This window comes from Trachemys scripta, chromosome 11 (assembly GCF_013100865.1).
Source record: "Trachemys scripta elegans isolate TJP31775 chromosome 11, CAS_Tse_1.0, whole genome shotgun sequence".
Classification (NCBI taxonomy): Eukaryota; Metazoa; Chordata; order Testudines; family Emydidae; genus Trachemys; species Trachemys scripta.
The window spans coordinates 26,524,962-26,539,511 of NC_048308.1; the positions used below are offsets into that span (position 1 = coordinate 26,524,962).

At 45.8% G+C, this 14,550-nt stretch overlaps 1 protein-coding gene across 4 annotated transcripts in view; it reads left to right on the plus strand.

The window, feature by feature from the left end:
- Window positions 1–13,186, plus strand: part of ARL6IP6 (ADP ribosylation factor like GTPase 6 interacting protein 6) — a 28,680-nt gene extending 15,494 nt beyond the window's left edge. For 2 of the 4 annotated variants that reach the window (XM_034785972.1, XM_034785969.1), the window contains 2 exons: window positions 11,320–11,361; window positions 11,921–13,186. In XM_034785972.1, coding sequence (XP_034641863.1) covers window positions 11,320–11,361; window positions 11,921–12,014 — 136 coding nt within the window. In that variant the 3' untranslated portion in view covers window positions 12,015–13,186. Of the gene's footprint in view, window positions 1–1,400; window positions 2,361–11,319; window positions 11,362–11,920 lie in introns of all 4 variants that reach the window. The other 2 variants (XR_004647683.1, XM_034785970.1) reach the window with 2 other exon arrangements.
- Window positions 13,187–14,550: the final 1,364 nt, after the last annotated feature.

The window sequence follows — 14,550 nt, forward strand, 5'->3', positions numbered from 1 at the left end:
GAAAGGTTGGTCTGATGCAAAAATATGTCAAAACTAAAAATTGAAGCTATGTTTGCACACTTGTTCTCATCTTTTGATTTAAATACTTAAATGTGATGAAAAGCTTTTGTAATGCACCTCCTTTTGCATTGTAAGAAGCAGCATGTACTCTAGTCCATCCACTTTTAAATAATCATTCCTTGCCTATGATGAGCTACTGTTGTATTAGCATGGCTCAAAAATGCAGTTACCCATTCATGAAAGTCCAGCTAGAAGTTCAGCACTCTGCTTTTTGTTGTGTTTCAGTCACCATATGGACAATATGGGGACCAGAGCACCAGTCATACACTCAGCATTTTTTCCTGGGTGCTGCTTTGTCTCAGACAGAGAAGGGAATTGAGCACCTGCATGTTGAACGTATTTCCAGGATGTGTCTATGGGGGCCCAATGCTACTCTTGTTGGGGGAGAAGAAGAAAAGGGACAGCCTAAGAAGTGACCCTGACCTTCCAAAAACTTGAAGGGGAGAAGAGTACAACCTTTCCAAAATCACTGTTCTTGCATCCAGTGGGTTTTATGCTTTAATCCCTCCAGTTTATCTCCAGGACACAGGAAGAGACTTAATGGGAATAGAGGGAAGCATGTGAAAGTAGCAGCAACAGAGCTGCCTGGGGGGGAGGGGGGGGCAAGTGGGGCAATTTGCCCCAGGCCCCGCAGTGGCTCCCACGAGAATGTCAGAGGCTCTCCTCCACCTTCCCCCATCTCCCGGCGCCTCAGCGGGCCGTGTCCAGGAGCGGCCCTGGACAGCCCTGCAGCGGTGTGGCTTAGGCAGGGCCTGAGGTCCTCCCGCTCGGAGCCGCGTGGTAAGGGGGCGGGACTGCGAGCTCCAGCGGGCTGAGCGGCAGGAGCTCCTGGACCCGGCTCACTGAGGCTCTGGGAGAGGGAGGAGGTGGGGGTAAGCAGCATGGTAAGCCCCTCCGAGCTGGGCACCCCCCCCCCGACCCCCAGCTCTGAGCCCAGCCCCTCTGAGCCAGGCACCCCCCGATCCAGAGCCCAGCTCCCCACCCAGCCCTGGGCAACAGTAGCGCCACCCCCAGGCAGCGACAGCCCATTGGCACCAACCATCACCCAGCGATAGCCCATTATGCATACATTTGCAGTTACATACCGTTAAAACATTTAATGTTTTTAAATAATGTATTTTGTGTATTTTCAAATTATTACAAATTAATTTTTGAATGTATTTCACTGGTTATTCTTTACATTTCCAAATACATGTTACTATAGTACTGCAACTTTTTTTTATGGAAGGGGCCCCCGAAATTGCTTTGCCCCAGGCCCCCTGAATCCTCTGGGCGGCCCTGAGCAGCAACGGGGCCTGGGGCATCTGAACATGCACTTTTTTTATTTCATCTGACCTCAGCCTGGGTGTGTGATAACGGCACTCGCTTCACTGCAGTAAGTAAGGCTCCACCACTGAAGTTTCTCTGCACCAACACCAGCAAAGGAGGGCTCTGCCAAGTATTTGGATGTAGATGTTTTGAAGTCATTAATACAGAACAGTATCCTTGGATTAACTTCCATGATGCCATGCAGCGTGTATGCTGCATCTCTTCCCACGAAAATAGATCTTTCTCTTCACCCACTTCTCCAACTTATCTGTCAGTGTCACTGTCTTACATAGACACACTTACTTGTCCACTCCCTTGCTTCTGTCTGCGCACACGCTCATACGTAGGGATAAAAAAATTTGCCAGATGCCTAAATATCAGAGGATTAAACAGGTTTGAGGGCCCTGTAGCCTCTATTTAAAATTGACTGGGTAGTCCTGGGTTAAACTATAATGTCTCTAGGGAGTCAGCACAGCTCCTATGGTGCTACAGATTTCAGATAAATGGAGTGAAAGTTAACCTTTACAGTTCTCTTAAATTGGGAGATACGGTGGAGCACACAAAGAACAAATAATGACGGCAAACACTGTTGCAAGTAAAAGAAAATCTTGTTTGTATTTTAAGTTTTACACACACACGCACCCCTACACAACCAGAGAGAGCCCAAGCAATAGCCAATGCCGTAAGCATACTCACATACCCAAAGATATTAGTCTAGTGGGTGTCTCAACAGGTTGTCATCGATCAAGGGGCGGTTCCTGCTGGGGTGGTCTTCCTACTTTAGCTCAACCAGGGAACCTCTTATCTTGTTCTGACCATGCGTAATACCCTATGCATATGCATGAGGGTTCTACCTTCCTTTTCCTTATCTGTACTTCTACATGCCATAAATTCTGAGGTGCCCTGCTTATGTCAACTGGTTTCCAGAGTAACCTGTGGTCAGAACAGAACTTTCCATGATGTTACAATCAGGTGTCTTGCAGTCTGGACAGGTATGTTGTGACTTATTTTCCATAACATCACCTATTGGCCCATCCTTTACAGTGAGCATGTGGTTTTATTGGCATAGGGTTAGTCTTAGGTCACCCACTCATGTCAAGTTTCCTTAAGCCTGAGGCCTAGTGTGGCTAAGCTGAAATCTTACAGACTTTAGCCTGTTGGCTTTGCATTACAGTCTTGCTTTACTTATCGTATATAAGCCGACCCTATAATTCAGGGGTCAGCAAACTCCGGGCCATCAGGATAAGCCGCTGGTGGGCCGAGATTGTTTATTTAGGTTTACCTCTGTGCCTGCGGACGCTCAAGGTAAACAAACTAAGTGTCCTGGCACGCCAGCTGCTTACCCTGACAGGCCGGGACAGCAACTGGTGGGGAAATTTTTTTGTGGGGAGAAGCTGGGAGTCAGGGGAGTAACCCCAGTGACCACCCCCCACATAACCCCACCCCTAGCCTTGGACCCCCACACTCTCCCATCCCATCCCACCTTATCTGGGGAAGGCCAGGGGAGGATGTCTCTGACCTGACTGGAGCTGCTTTGGCAGACTGGGTGGCATGGCCACAGCCTGCTCTGACTGGCCAGTCTGGGCAGCGCGGCCGCAGCATGTTTCAGCGGGCTGGGCTGGACGGCGTGGCTGCAGCATGCTCTGGCACCTGGGCGGTGCCGCCACAGCCTTTTCTAGGGGGTGGGGCCGAGTGGCATGGCTGCAGCCTGCCAGCCCCAGAGCTGCAGCTGCTTTGGAGGCTGGGGGGAGAGCAGCGTGGCCAGAAGTAGAGACTCTGGCCCCGCTTCTTTCCTTCTGTCTCTGCTGGCTGTGCTGCCTCTCCTTGCTCCCTCTGTGTGGGGGAGGGGCTGTGTCCCACCGTTCCCTCTCTATACCTATTCATAAGCCGACCTCAGTCTCTGATGCTTCCCTTTTTTTACTAAAAAAAATCGGCTTATGAACGAGTATATACCTAATACACACTAATTACTCCTAAATACTTGTCTATCTTCTACTCCCATAGTCCTATCCTACTTGTATCTGTTCATCACACATTGACTACATATGACATAATATGTGAGTGATAAAGCGAACTAATTGGCTACAACCTCCTCTGTCCAGGAAAAAGCCATGCTTACCTCTCACCATTCCAGGTTGCTTGCAAATAGAGCATGCTGGGACTTGTATTAGGGTGCTGTTTGTGGTCCCCACATAGGGCTCAGTTTCCAATATTCGTTTACTAGTAGATGTCTACTACATTTGAGACTTCCCAGCAGCTGCGTTAGGGGGCGGGGGGGCACTCGCTGCTACCTTTCTTCTATCTATGTCTTCATTTGGGGTGTCCTTCAGTAGGAGAGTGAAAATTGTTCTGATGGTTATCAGGGTTGAATTTTTTTTTTTTTTTTTTTTTTTTTTTTTGTAACTAGCAGCTGGAACTTCATAAGCATCAGGAAAGTCTCTGTGGTCAGTTTTCACTGCAGAATGGGCAAGTAGTGAGCAGTAGCAGGGGCATTGTTTGTAGATTTAAGAAGACACAACTATATAGTACGGGCTTGAATTCAATTAATCTTTGGAACTATGAGAGCTAGGAACTTTCTGATGAAAACTTAAAGCCAAATTCGTAGGCTGCTTGGTTGTCCTGCCAGCTTGTGGAACTCAGCCTTGAGTTGGGTGCCCAGGCTCCATACAACACATGGGGAGTTAGGCACCTAAGAAAGGTTGACAAAAACCACCATGCTAAGTGTGGAGCTGCCTAAGCTAGGCAGTAAGAAGTGCCAAAGAGAGGGATGGGGCCTAAGTCCCCTGCCTCAAAGGGAGTTAAGCGCCTAACTCTGGGGTTCAGGGAGGCACTAATTGGCTTGGAATTCACGCTGTGAACCCTCTTCTGGAGGTAGATGCCTAAGCCAGAAAAGCTCTTTCTCAAGAAAAACAGGAGGTTATGGTGGTTGTTCCAGTTCCCTTATAGCCAGTAGCCCAGTGGTTAGGGCACCAGCCTGGTATGTGGGAGACCTGTGTTCAAATCCCAGTTCTGCCTGATTTGGAGCAGGGACTTAAATCCAGGTCTTCCTAGATAAGTACCTTAATCACTGGGTAATTCTAGGTTGTAAGTTTGGGTTGGGTCCTATTGGTGCTATTCCACTGTTAATTTAAAAAACAAACAAACTGGTAATTGGAGCAGGGACTGGAACCTGAGCCTCCCAGGTGAGTGTCCTAACCCCTGGACTAGTCAGTCTCTCTGGCCTGTGTGTATTCTCGTTTTCTCTAATGATTTGTTTCAACTGCTAAGTAAAAACATCTTATTTTAAGAATGCTGGTGGTCAATATCGCTGGTCACAGATTGCCAAAGAATCAAGTAGGTGCTCAAACAGAGGTGGACCTGCCTGGTAAGCGGGGGGTTGTTGTACAAGGATAGGGCACCCAAATCCCAGTCTGAGTAGAATTGTAAGATTCCATCCTGAGGCACGTAAGGGCAAGAGGCTCGAAACCTGAGACAGGTGCTCTGAAAGAACAGAAAGGTGACAGAGGTGTAACTAGCCTCCTAAGGCCTGGTCTACACTAGGCGTTTATGTCGAAGTTAGCGCCGTTACATCGAATTAACCCTGCACCCGTCCACACCGCGAAGGTATTTAGTTCGACATAGAGGTCTCTTTAATTCGACTTCTGTACTCCTCCCCGACGAGGGGAGTAGCGCTAAATTCGACATGGCCATGTCGAATTAGGCTAGGTGTGGGTGGAAATCGACGCTAATAGCTCCAGGAGCTATCCCACAGTGCACCACTCTGTTGACGCTCTGGACAGCAGTAAGAGCTCGGATGTTCTGAACTGCCACACAGGAAAAGCCCCGGGAAAATTTGAATTTGAATTCCTTTTCCTGTCTGGCCAGTTTGAATCTCATTTCCTGTCTGGACATCGTGGCGAGCTCAGCAGCACTGGCAACGATGCAGAGCTCTCCAGCACTGATGGCAGTGCAATCTCAGAATAGAAAGAGGGCCCCAGCATGGACTGATCGGGAAGTCTTGGATCTCATCGCTGTGTGGGGCGATGAGTCCGTGCTTTCCGAGCTGCGATCCAAAAGACGGAATGCAAAGATCTATGAGAAGATCTCTAAAGACATGGCAGAGAGAGGATACAGCCGGGATGTAACGCAGTGCCGCGTGAAAATCAAGGAGCTGAGGCAAGGCTACCAGAAGACCAAAGAGGCAAACGGACGCTCCGGATCCCATCCCCAGACATCCCGTTTCTACGAGGCACTGCATTCCATCCTCGGTGCGGCCGCCACCACTACCCCACCACTGACTGTGGACTCCGAGGATGGGATAGTGTCCACGGCCGGATCCTCGGAGATGTTCGCGGACGGGGAAGATGAGGAAGGAGATGAGGAGGACGAGGCAGTCGACAGCGCTCACAACGCTGATTTCCCCGACAGCCAGGATCTCTTCATCACCCTTACAGAGATCCCCTACCAACCCTCCCCAGCCGTTACCCCGGACACAGAATCTGGTGAAGGATCATCCAGTAAGTGTTGTAAACATCTAAACATTTATTTGTAACAGAACATGAATATTAACAATTTAAAAAATGGGTTTCTCATGATTAGTTTGATTAACTTTACGGTTCAGTCATGGGCAGTGCAACTATTGAAAAAAAATCTAGCAATGTCCGGTTTTGCATGATTGTCCTGCCCAAGCCGCTCTACTGTTTAGTCCCTGCTACTGCAGCTACAGTAAGATGCGGTCTATATGTCCGGGGATGGAGCAGAAATCCTCCTGGGACATCTCAAGGAAGCTCTCCTGCAGGTAATTTGAAATCCGCTGCATTAGGCTCTTGGGGAGAGCGGCCTTATTGGGTCCTCCGTAGTAGGACACGTTGCCGCGCCACGAGACTAGCAAGTACTCCGGAATCATTGCTTGGCACAGCATGGCGGCATACGGCCCTGGTCTTTGGAGGCTTTCCCGGAGCATTCTCTGTCTGTCGCTCTCAGAGATCCTCATGAGGGTGATGTCGCTCATGATGACCTGCTTTGAATGAGGTAGGGGAATGTTAGTGTTGGGACTGCTTTACCGTTCCTTTACAGAACTGTAACCGCTGGTTTGCAGCCACGCGGTGGAGGCGGGAGAGGGGCAGCCGAAAGGGATCGTTCCCGGGGACAGCCGCGAGGGTGTGGCACAGGAGCAGACTTCCTGCTTGCCGGATTGCTGGCAGCAGGGACCGACATTGATTTCAATGTGAAATGAGGCCATTGCTAATATTAAAGTTTTAAGCTGCCACGAATCTACGGCTTACCATGTCTGCGTGCAAGAGCAATTCCGTTGTCCTGACACGGTTCTCAAATGTGGTCCGCAAAACCCCAGACACTGAATGCGAAGGCCGAGAATTCGACCTTGTGCTGAGTGCGCATGTGATAGGTGCTGTGCATGGTCCTGTTCACAGAGAAAGACTATGTTCTTTGTTCACAACTACATTTATCTTTCTGAGGAATTCACTCCCTTTTTCCCATTCCCACAGCCCCATCTGCGACTGTCTCACAACCTAGCCTGTCATCACACTCCCAGAGGCTAGGGAGGATTAGGCATAAGAAGAAGAGGACATGGGAGGACATGTTCTCAGAGCTTATAGCCTGCTCCAGAGCCCAGGCAGCACAGCAGACCCAGTGGCGGGAGAACTTGACCCGAATGCACCAAGCCAACATGGATCGGGAGGAGAGGTGGCGTCAGGAAGACCAGCAGGCGACTCAAACCCTGCTTGGACTACTGAGGGAGCAAACGGACACGCTCCGGCGCCTTGTGGATGTTCTGCAGGAACGGAGGCAGGAGGACAGAGCCCCGCTGCAGTCCATCTCTAACCGCCTTCCCCCGCCACCAAGTCCCATACTCCCCTCACCCAAAGTGCACAGAAGGAGAGGCGGCAGAGTCCCTGCTAACTCTCACTCCACCCCTGCAGAGAGCTCGAGCAGCAGAAGGCTCTCATTCCCCAAAGTTTGACAAGTTCTTTCCTTCCCGCCTGACACAAGCCCCCGTCCAAGTTTCACTTCCCAGTTCCATGTGTAGTTGATAATAAAAAATATGTTTCTGTTAACTACTGTTTCCATCATGTTCTTTTGGAGGAGGGGGGGAAAGGGGGTTGGTAATTGGACAGGACAGTCACCTTTGGCAGGGTACATAGTCGGGGGCAGGCACAGCAGCAGGGCACATACATAGTGCAGTGATGCAGTGACTACTTACCCTGGTTAGTCTGGGAGGTTGTTTTCATGTTATGTGGTGGGGGGTGGGTTGCTCTGTGACTTTGTGGCAGGGGAGGGCAGTTAGAGATCTTAAGCGGCGGTCCTTAGGCAGGATCACAGAGCCACACAGCAGGGGATCTGTAACCGTCCTCCCCCTGCCACAAAGTCACATAGACCCCCCATACACACAGTCCCTATCAGGAGGGGTGACAGGCTCCGTTGAAACAACCATCCCACCGCAGCGGAGCCTGTCAGTCCTTGAGTTTAGAAGCTGCATTCGCGCGACTACACTACACCCGCTCCGCACCACAGTCTGCGTCCCAGTTTTAAAAAATTACCGCGAAAACAGTATTAAAGAAAACGGTGTGCTTTAACAAAGTAGAACTATTTTTATTTTGAAACGTGTGTTGGAAGTGGGGTGAAGGGGGTATGTAACTGGATAGGATAGTCAACATGAACTGGGTAAAGAAACGGGGGCAGGTTCGGCTTCTCTGTACACAAACTTTAAAGTCACAGGTTACCCTGCTCACTCAGGAACTTTGCTTTCAAAGCCTCCCGGATGCACAGCGCTTCCCGCTGGTCTCTTCTAATCGCCCGGCTGTCTGGCTGTGAGTAATCAGCAGCCAGGCTATTTTCCTCAACCTCCCACCCCGCCATAAAGGTCTCCCCCTTGCTCTCACAGAGATTGTGGAGCACACAGCAAGCTGCTATAACAATGGGGATATTGGTTTCGCTGAGATCACAGCGAGTCAGCAAGCTTCTCCATCTCCCCTTGAGACGTCCAAAAGCACACTCCACCACCATTCTGCACCTGCTCAGCCGGTAGTTGAAGAGTTCTTTTTCAGTGTCCAGGGCACCTGTATAGGGCTTCATGAGCCAGGGCATTAGCGGGTAGGCTGGGTCCCCGAGGATGACTATAGGCATCTCCACATCCCCAACAGTTATTTTGTGGTCCGGGAAGTAAATACCTTGCTGCAGCCGTCTAAACAGACCAGAGTTCCTGAAAACACGAGCGTCATGAACCTTGCCCGGCCATCCCACGTAGATGTTGGTAAAACGTCCCCTGTGGTCCACCAGTGCTTGCAGCACCATGGAAAAGTAGCCCTTTCTGTTAATGTACTGGCTGGCCTGGTGTTCCGGTGCCAGGATAGGGATGTGAGTTCCATCTATGGCCCCACCGCAGTTTGGGAATCCCATCGCTGCGAAGCCATCTATGATCGCCTCCAAGTTTCCCAGGGTCACTACCTTTGGCAGCAGTACATCAACGATTGCCTTGGCTACTTGCATCACAACAACCCCCACGGTAGATTTGCCCACCCCAAACTGGTTCGCGACTGACCGGTAGCTGTCTGGCGTTGCAAGCTTCCAGAGGGCTATGGCCACTCGCTTCTGGACAGTCAGGGCTGCTCGCATCCGGGTGTCATTGCGCTTCAGGGCAGGGGACAGCAACTCACAAAGTTCAAGGAAAGTTCCCTTCCGCATGCGGAAGTTTCGCAGCCACTGTGATTCATCCCAGACCTGCAGCACTATGCGGTCCCACCACTCAGTGCTTGTTTCCCGTGCCCAGAATCGCCGTTTCACAGCATCAACATGACCCATTGCCACCGTGATGTCCTCGGCGCTGGGTCCCCTGCTTTCTGAGAGGTCTGTGCTACTCTCAGACTTCAGGCCATCACCGCGTTGACGTAGCCTCCTCGCCTGACTTTTCTGCATCTGCCTCAGGGCAACCTGTATGATAAGCTGCGAGGCGTTGAGAGCGGCCACAACTGCAGCGATGGTTGCAGCGGGCTCCATGCTCACAGTGCTGTGGCGTCCGCGCTGTCAATGACTGGAAAAGTGCGCGAAATGATTTCCCGCCGGCGCTTTCAGGGAGGGAGGGAGGGCGGGAGTGATGGACGGATGACGACAGTTACCCAAAAGCACCCTGGCCCCTTTTTTTTTTACCCAGAAGGCATTTGCGGCTCCACCCAGAATTCCAATGGGCGGCGGGGACTCCGGGAACTGTGGGATAGCTGCCCTCAGTGCACCGCTTCCAATGTCGACGCTTTCCCCGTTAGTGTGGACTCACAAAGTCGAATTACTGTCCTTAGTGTGGACACACACGTTCGACTTTGCAATATCGATTCCAAAAATTCGATTTAAGTAAAATCGAACTACTCTCGTAGTGTAGACAAGGCCTAAGCATGAGTACATTTATAAATAAAATGCAGTGACTGAGATGAGCTGCTGAGCTTTACTCAGTGTGCACCACAGAAAATACATTGTGTAAGTAGACTGTATTGTAATGGAAGTGCAGGGGTGGACAGTGTTAAACCTGTGCATGCAACCTTAATTCATGCCTTTCAGTTACTGTGCAACTTCAGCATTCTTAACATGGTCTTAATTTATCATCCTTGCATCTTTTGTTTTGTATTGCACTGTAGAGGAACTTTGCAAAGCATTTGATGGTTTCCTTTTTACAGTGCACTTGGCAAGGTTAAACTATTAAGGAGACAAAATCAAATTTTCCTGAAATAAAACCTTCAGAAAATATGATCAGTTGCAGGTAGATCTGTGACTTAGTTCAATTAGAAAAGGGAAGTAATATAGTTCTGAGATGCATATTATAATTCTGGATACTTCACCTAGATTTGACCCTGACACAGACACACGTTTTCTGCAGTTAACGTAGAACTGTCACTTTGTGTTGTACTAAAGTCTTTGCAAAGTACTAATATGACACTTCTAAATGCTTAGTATATTCTAAGTCTCTAAAATTGTTTTATATTTTAATTATTCCATGCTACTCTCTAGCATGCTGGACCTAAATTCTGCACCAAGGCTGCTTGTTTTCTGAGGCATGTTGAGATTTCTGCAACAGCTTCAAAATTCAGAGTTCTTGACTATTTGTGGGAAAGAATAATACAATGTGGGCTATATTCCTTATGTTGCTGATCTCTATTTTGGAATGTTTCAATTTATTCTCTGCTCAAATTTTTATTGTCATAGAATTGAGTCTTGATAACTCATACTGCATATTGTCTGCCAGAAGAAAAGCTAAAGGCTTGTGCACCCTAGTAGGGAGTTTTTGCATTTGTTGGCACCCAATAAGGGATAAGAAGTGACTGTAATGAGTGGGGTTTTGGGGAGGGGTGTGGTTGTCCTCAAACACTATCAGTCTATTGAGAGCTGCTGCACCAGCCAGAATGACCATGGTTGATGGTAAACCATTAATTTCCATCCTAGCAGCCTTTAACTACAAACAGCTCTACTGACTGTTACCTTTCACTGAGTCCCACAGTGAGGAATAGCTGGATGTAACTGGTAAAATGATCATCTGTTAAATCATTGTCACTTTACATTATCATCAAGTTTCTGAGTTTGTGTTACATTGAGACACAGGGCCATTCATACTTCGAAGCTACTGTTTCAATCTGTAGACTCAGTTAGGACTGCACGGTTTTACATATGGAAGGCTAGCTTCAGCACCATAACAGCATATTTTAAATGAAAGCTTAGATTTTTGTGGCAGAATCTGCAGCCACAAAATTGTGGAGAATATAGTTCTGGTTATATTATACAAAGCTTGCATTAACTGTACTTTGTAAATTAGAAAGATCCGGTGCTTGCAGAGCTACCTGTTTGTAGTAATAAGCATACTACTGGTGGCCAGAAAAGTGGGGGGCAGGGGTAGGGATTTATACTTCTGTTTTTGTCAATATTTTGTGACATGGTTTAATGCAAATTTTCTTCCCCTCCTTTGAGCTTTAGATGGGACTTGTATGATAGGCTGAACAATACTCCCAGTGATGTGTAAGTTGTTCTTTGGCAAAGATGGTTTTGGTGAATTCTTAATCTGCTATTGCCTCTTGGAAATCCTAGCATGTCTATCAATTTAGATTAAATTTTGCTTATCCCAGTTTTGTCTTTTATTATTGCTTAGGGACACTTTTTAGTTAACAATACCCCCCTTCCCCATCCCTGCCACACACACCAGGATATTCCCTTCTTAAAATTAGGGGTATTTCAGTCTTCATGCCCAGTCAGTTCTCTGTAGTCCGAGCAGAGAGGTAAACAAGGATGCTAGTTATGAGGTTTTTGTGAATATGGGCAGAAATTCACTAGGAGCCCAACACAATCTAATTTGCTTCTGATAGTGCCAACCCCCTGAAAAGCCATCAGTGCGTGATCGTCAGCTATCCTAAGCCTGTCTCGAATTGAAGACCTAGATGTCACTTTCCAATCCTCTTAAATAGTTACTTTTACACTTTTAGAACCATAAAGGCCTTAATATACCTTAGGTAACTTCCTTGTGAATTCTGATTCTTACCGTTTTTGTTTGTATTAATTAGCGTTCTGTTTTTCACTCTAGGAGACTGACAGGACATTCCTTCCACATGGGCTATAGTATGGCAATACTGAATGGCATTGTGGCAGCTCTCACCATAGTATGGTGCCTCATTTGAATCCTGCGCTGGCTCGGTGATCTTCAACAGGTCAAGATGCACATAGAAACTACTATAAACTGTCCAATCTGCTTTTTTTTACAACACTGTGGAATGACATTTCACATCTCAAATAGAAATGTTTGTCATTCACTGTATGTTTCAGATTTATAGATTAATCTTTGGGTTTATATTTATAGGGTGTCTGCTTGAGTTGCATTAAGAGTGGGGGGAGGGGAAAATGCCATATGTTTATAGGCAAATGTGAATTTGTCTTAAAACAAAAAGAAATATTTACAAATTGAAAATGTTTTAAACCCAGGGAATGACACTTTGATTGCTATTACTGTATAAAGGATTCTTATCTGCACTTCCAGCTATACTACAGAGTACAGATAAACATGACACTTGTGAATTTAACCATATATTTAAAATGTACAGTGTTGCTAATAATAAAGGCCACTAACTTTTTTTTCACTGTACATGCTATTTAACTTGTACTTGGCCTAGGCAGTAAAAACTAGATTGACTTTTGCTAGTCTACTCAATTTTATACTCTGGTTTGTCAGCATTCGTGCAATACTTGTTTATAACACTGCAGAGGACAATTTATTTAAATATTTCATTAGATTTAAAAAAAAATCAAAATATTTCATTTCATATTAGCTTTTATAAACTGTCCCCTCCTTGTTTTGTAAACAACCTAAAACTTGTGCCTAAATCACCTGATAGTGTTTTTACTTTGGAGTAATGCAACTATATGCTATAACTACTGTATATACAAAAAAAGTTTCACTAAGAATGTGTGGAAACTTCTCCACTTTGTGCCATTAAAGAATAGAAAATATTGCCTAAATCTTTTTACATGGTAAATTAATACATAACATCAGTTTCCAGTATCTGCAGTAGGGTACCTCACTGAAGAACTGCAGGAGTAATTTTTATGGCTTTTTGCATCTTTGTAATGTATGTAACTGCTCAGCTTCTTACAATATTTTTCTTAATCTCTTAAAAGGATCAAGAGTCTACCAAACAGTTAAACTACAATGGCATAAGTGTTAGAATTTCATTTTTTACTTTTTTTGCTTCACATGCATATTTGAAGTTTATGGATATTTTAAGATGTATATTGGTTGTATTCTGTAATTAAAATGCTTGTAAAGTTGATTAGAGCATCAAACTCTTGTAAGAGTGTGGTAAAAAAAAAAAAAAAAAAAAAAAAAAAAAAAATCATTTCCAGATAATGTGTAACTTAAAAAATTGACATCCTGTAAAATGTGCAAATCAGCAGTTCAATTTGGATTTAAACAAATCACAATGATCACTTAAAGCTGACTACACTTTTAAAATGTATGTATTGTTTACATATAAGGGTGAGCATGTTTAGTATATTAAAGATAAACCAATTCCTTTTTCTAGTATATTAAACAGATATTGATACTGAATTCAGATCTTTTCATGGTGTAAACCCTGCATTTGACTAAAGCTATTTATACATATGTAATATTTACTTTTTTACATTGAACAGAAAATAGTTTAAGATCAAAGCACTTGTTAATAAATATTTTTACATTTTTAACCAATGTTCCTATTTGTATAATACGCAATTGGTTCACAAATGTGCCTTTTAGATGTATTCATAAATTGAACTATTAAGGATTCCCACCACCTTCCTCATTGGATGAACTTTTCTCCATCACATCTATGCAACCCTCAATTAAGCCTGAAATTAATCTGGTTTTATTGGTGTAATAGCAGAATTGACATAATTAGACAAATTAAGTCCATGTGGGAGCTGGTGCAACTCTACTGATGTAACTGGAGTCTAGTGCTGAATTTGTCCCTATGTCTTAGTCTTCCATCTATGAAATGGATACTTCTTGAAATCATTTGGTAACTTTCCTCATAGAAGTAATGTTACAAGTGAGTTAAGATTCTTCATTTTTCTGCACCAGACAAGATGATCACATAGTTTCTTGTAGAGAGTAAATGGAAACAACACCGCTGAATCTGTTTGATAGTCTCTGAAATTGCATACAAGAGCCTGGTTGGATCACAGACTGCGGTTCTGTCTTATTTGGTGGAGCACCATTGCTACCTTGTCTAAATAACCTGGATTTAAAAGATCAGAGTAAATTTGAGGCCTAGACAATTTCCAGCATGCATACTAGTCTGCAGCTACCTCTGCAGCACAACACAGCACGCTGACATCAATATACCTTTAGGAGAAGTAAAGAAGGCTGATTACTGCAGAAACTCAAGTGAACCCTTGTACTATAGAGAAAGAAGTTAAACAACTGCAATGGAGTTTCAGGGAGCTTTGGATAAAGGGACTGGGGAAAGAAATCAGTACCAGCTCTGGCTTCTGCAGGCTGGAGATGCTGCTTCTGCAGTGTCCTGCTAGCCTGCTGTGCATTAGGTTAATTGGCTAGCCACTATCCTCAATCTCCATCCAAGTGATTTGTGTAGCATGTTTTGTATCCAAGAATCCATCAGCCATACAGTTGGTGATAGGAGACAGATGAGTGCTTCTGCTTAGGAATTAGCTATCATACTG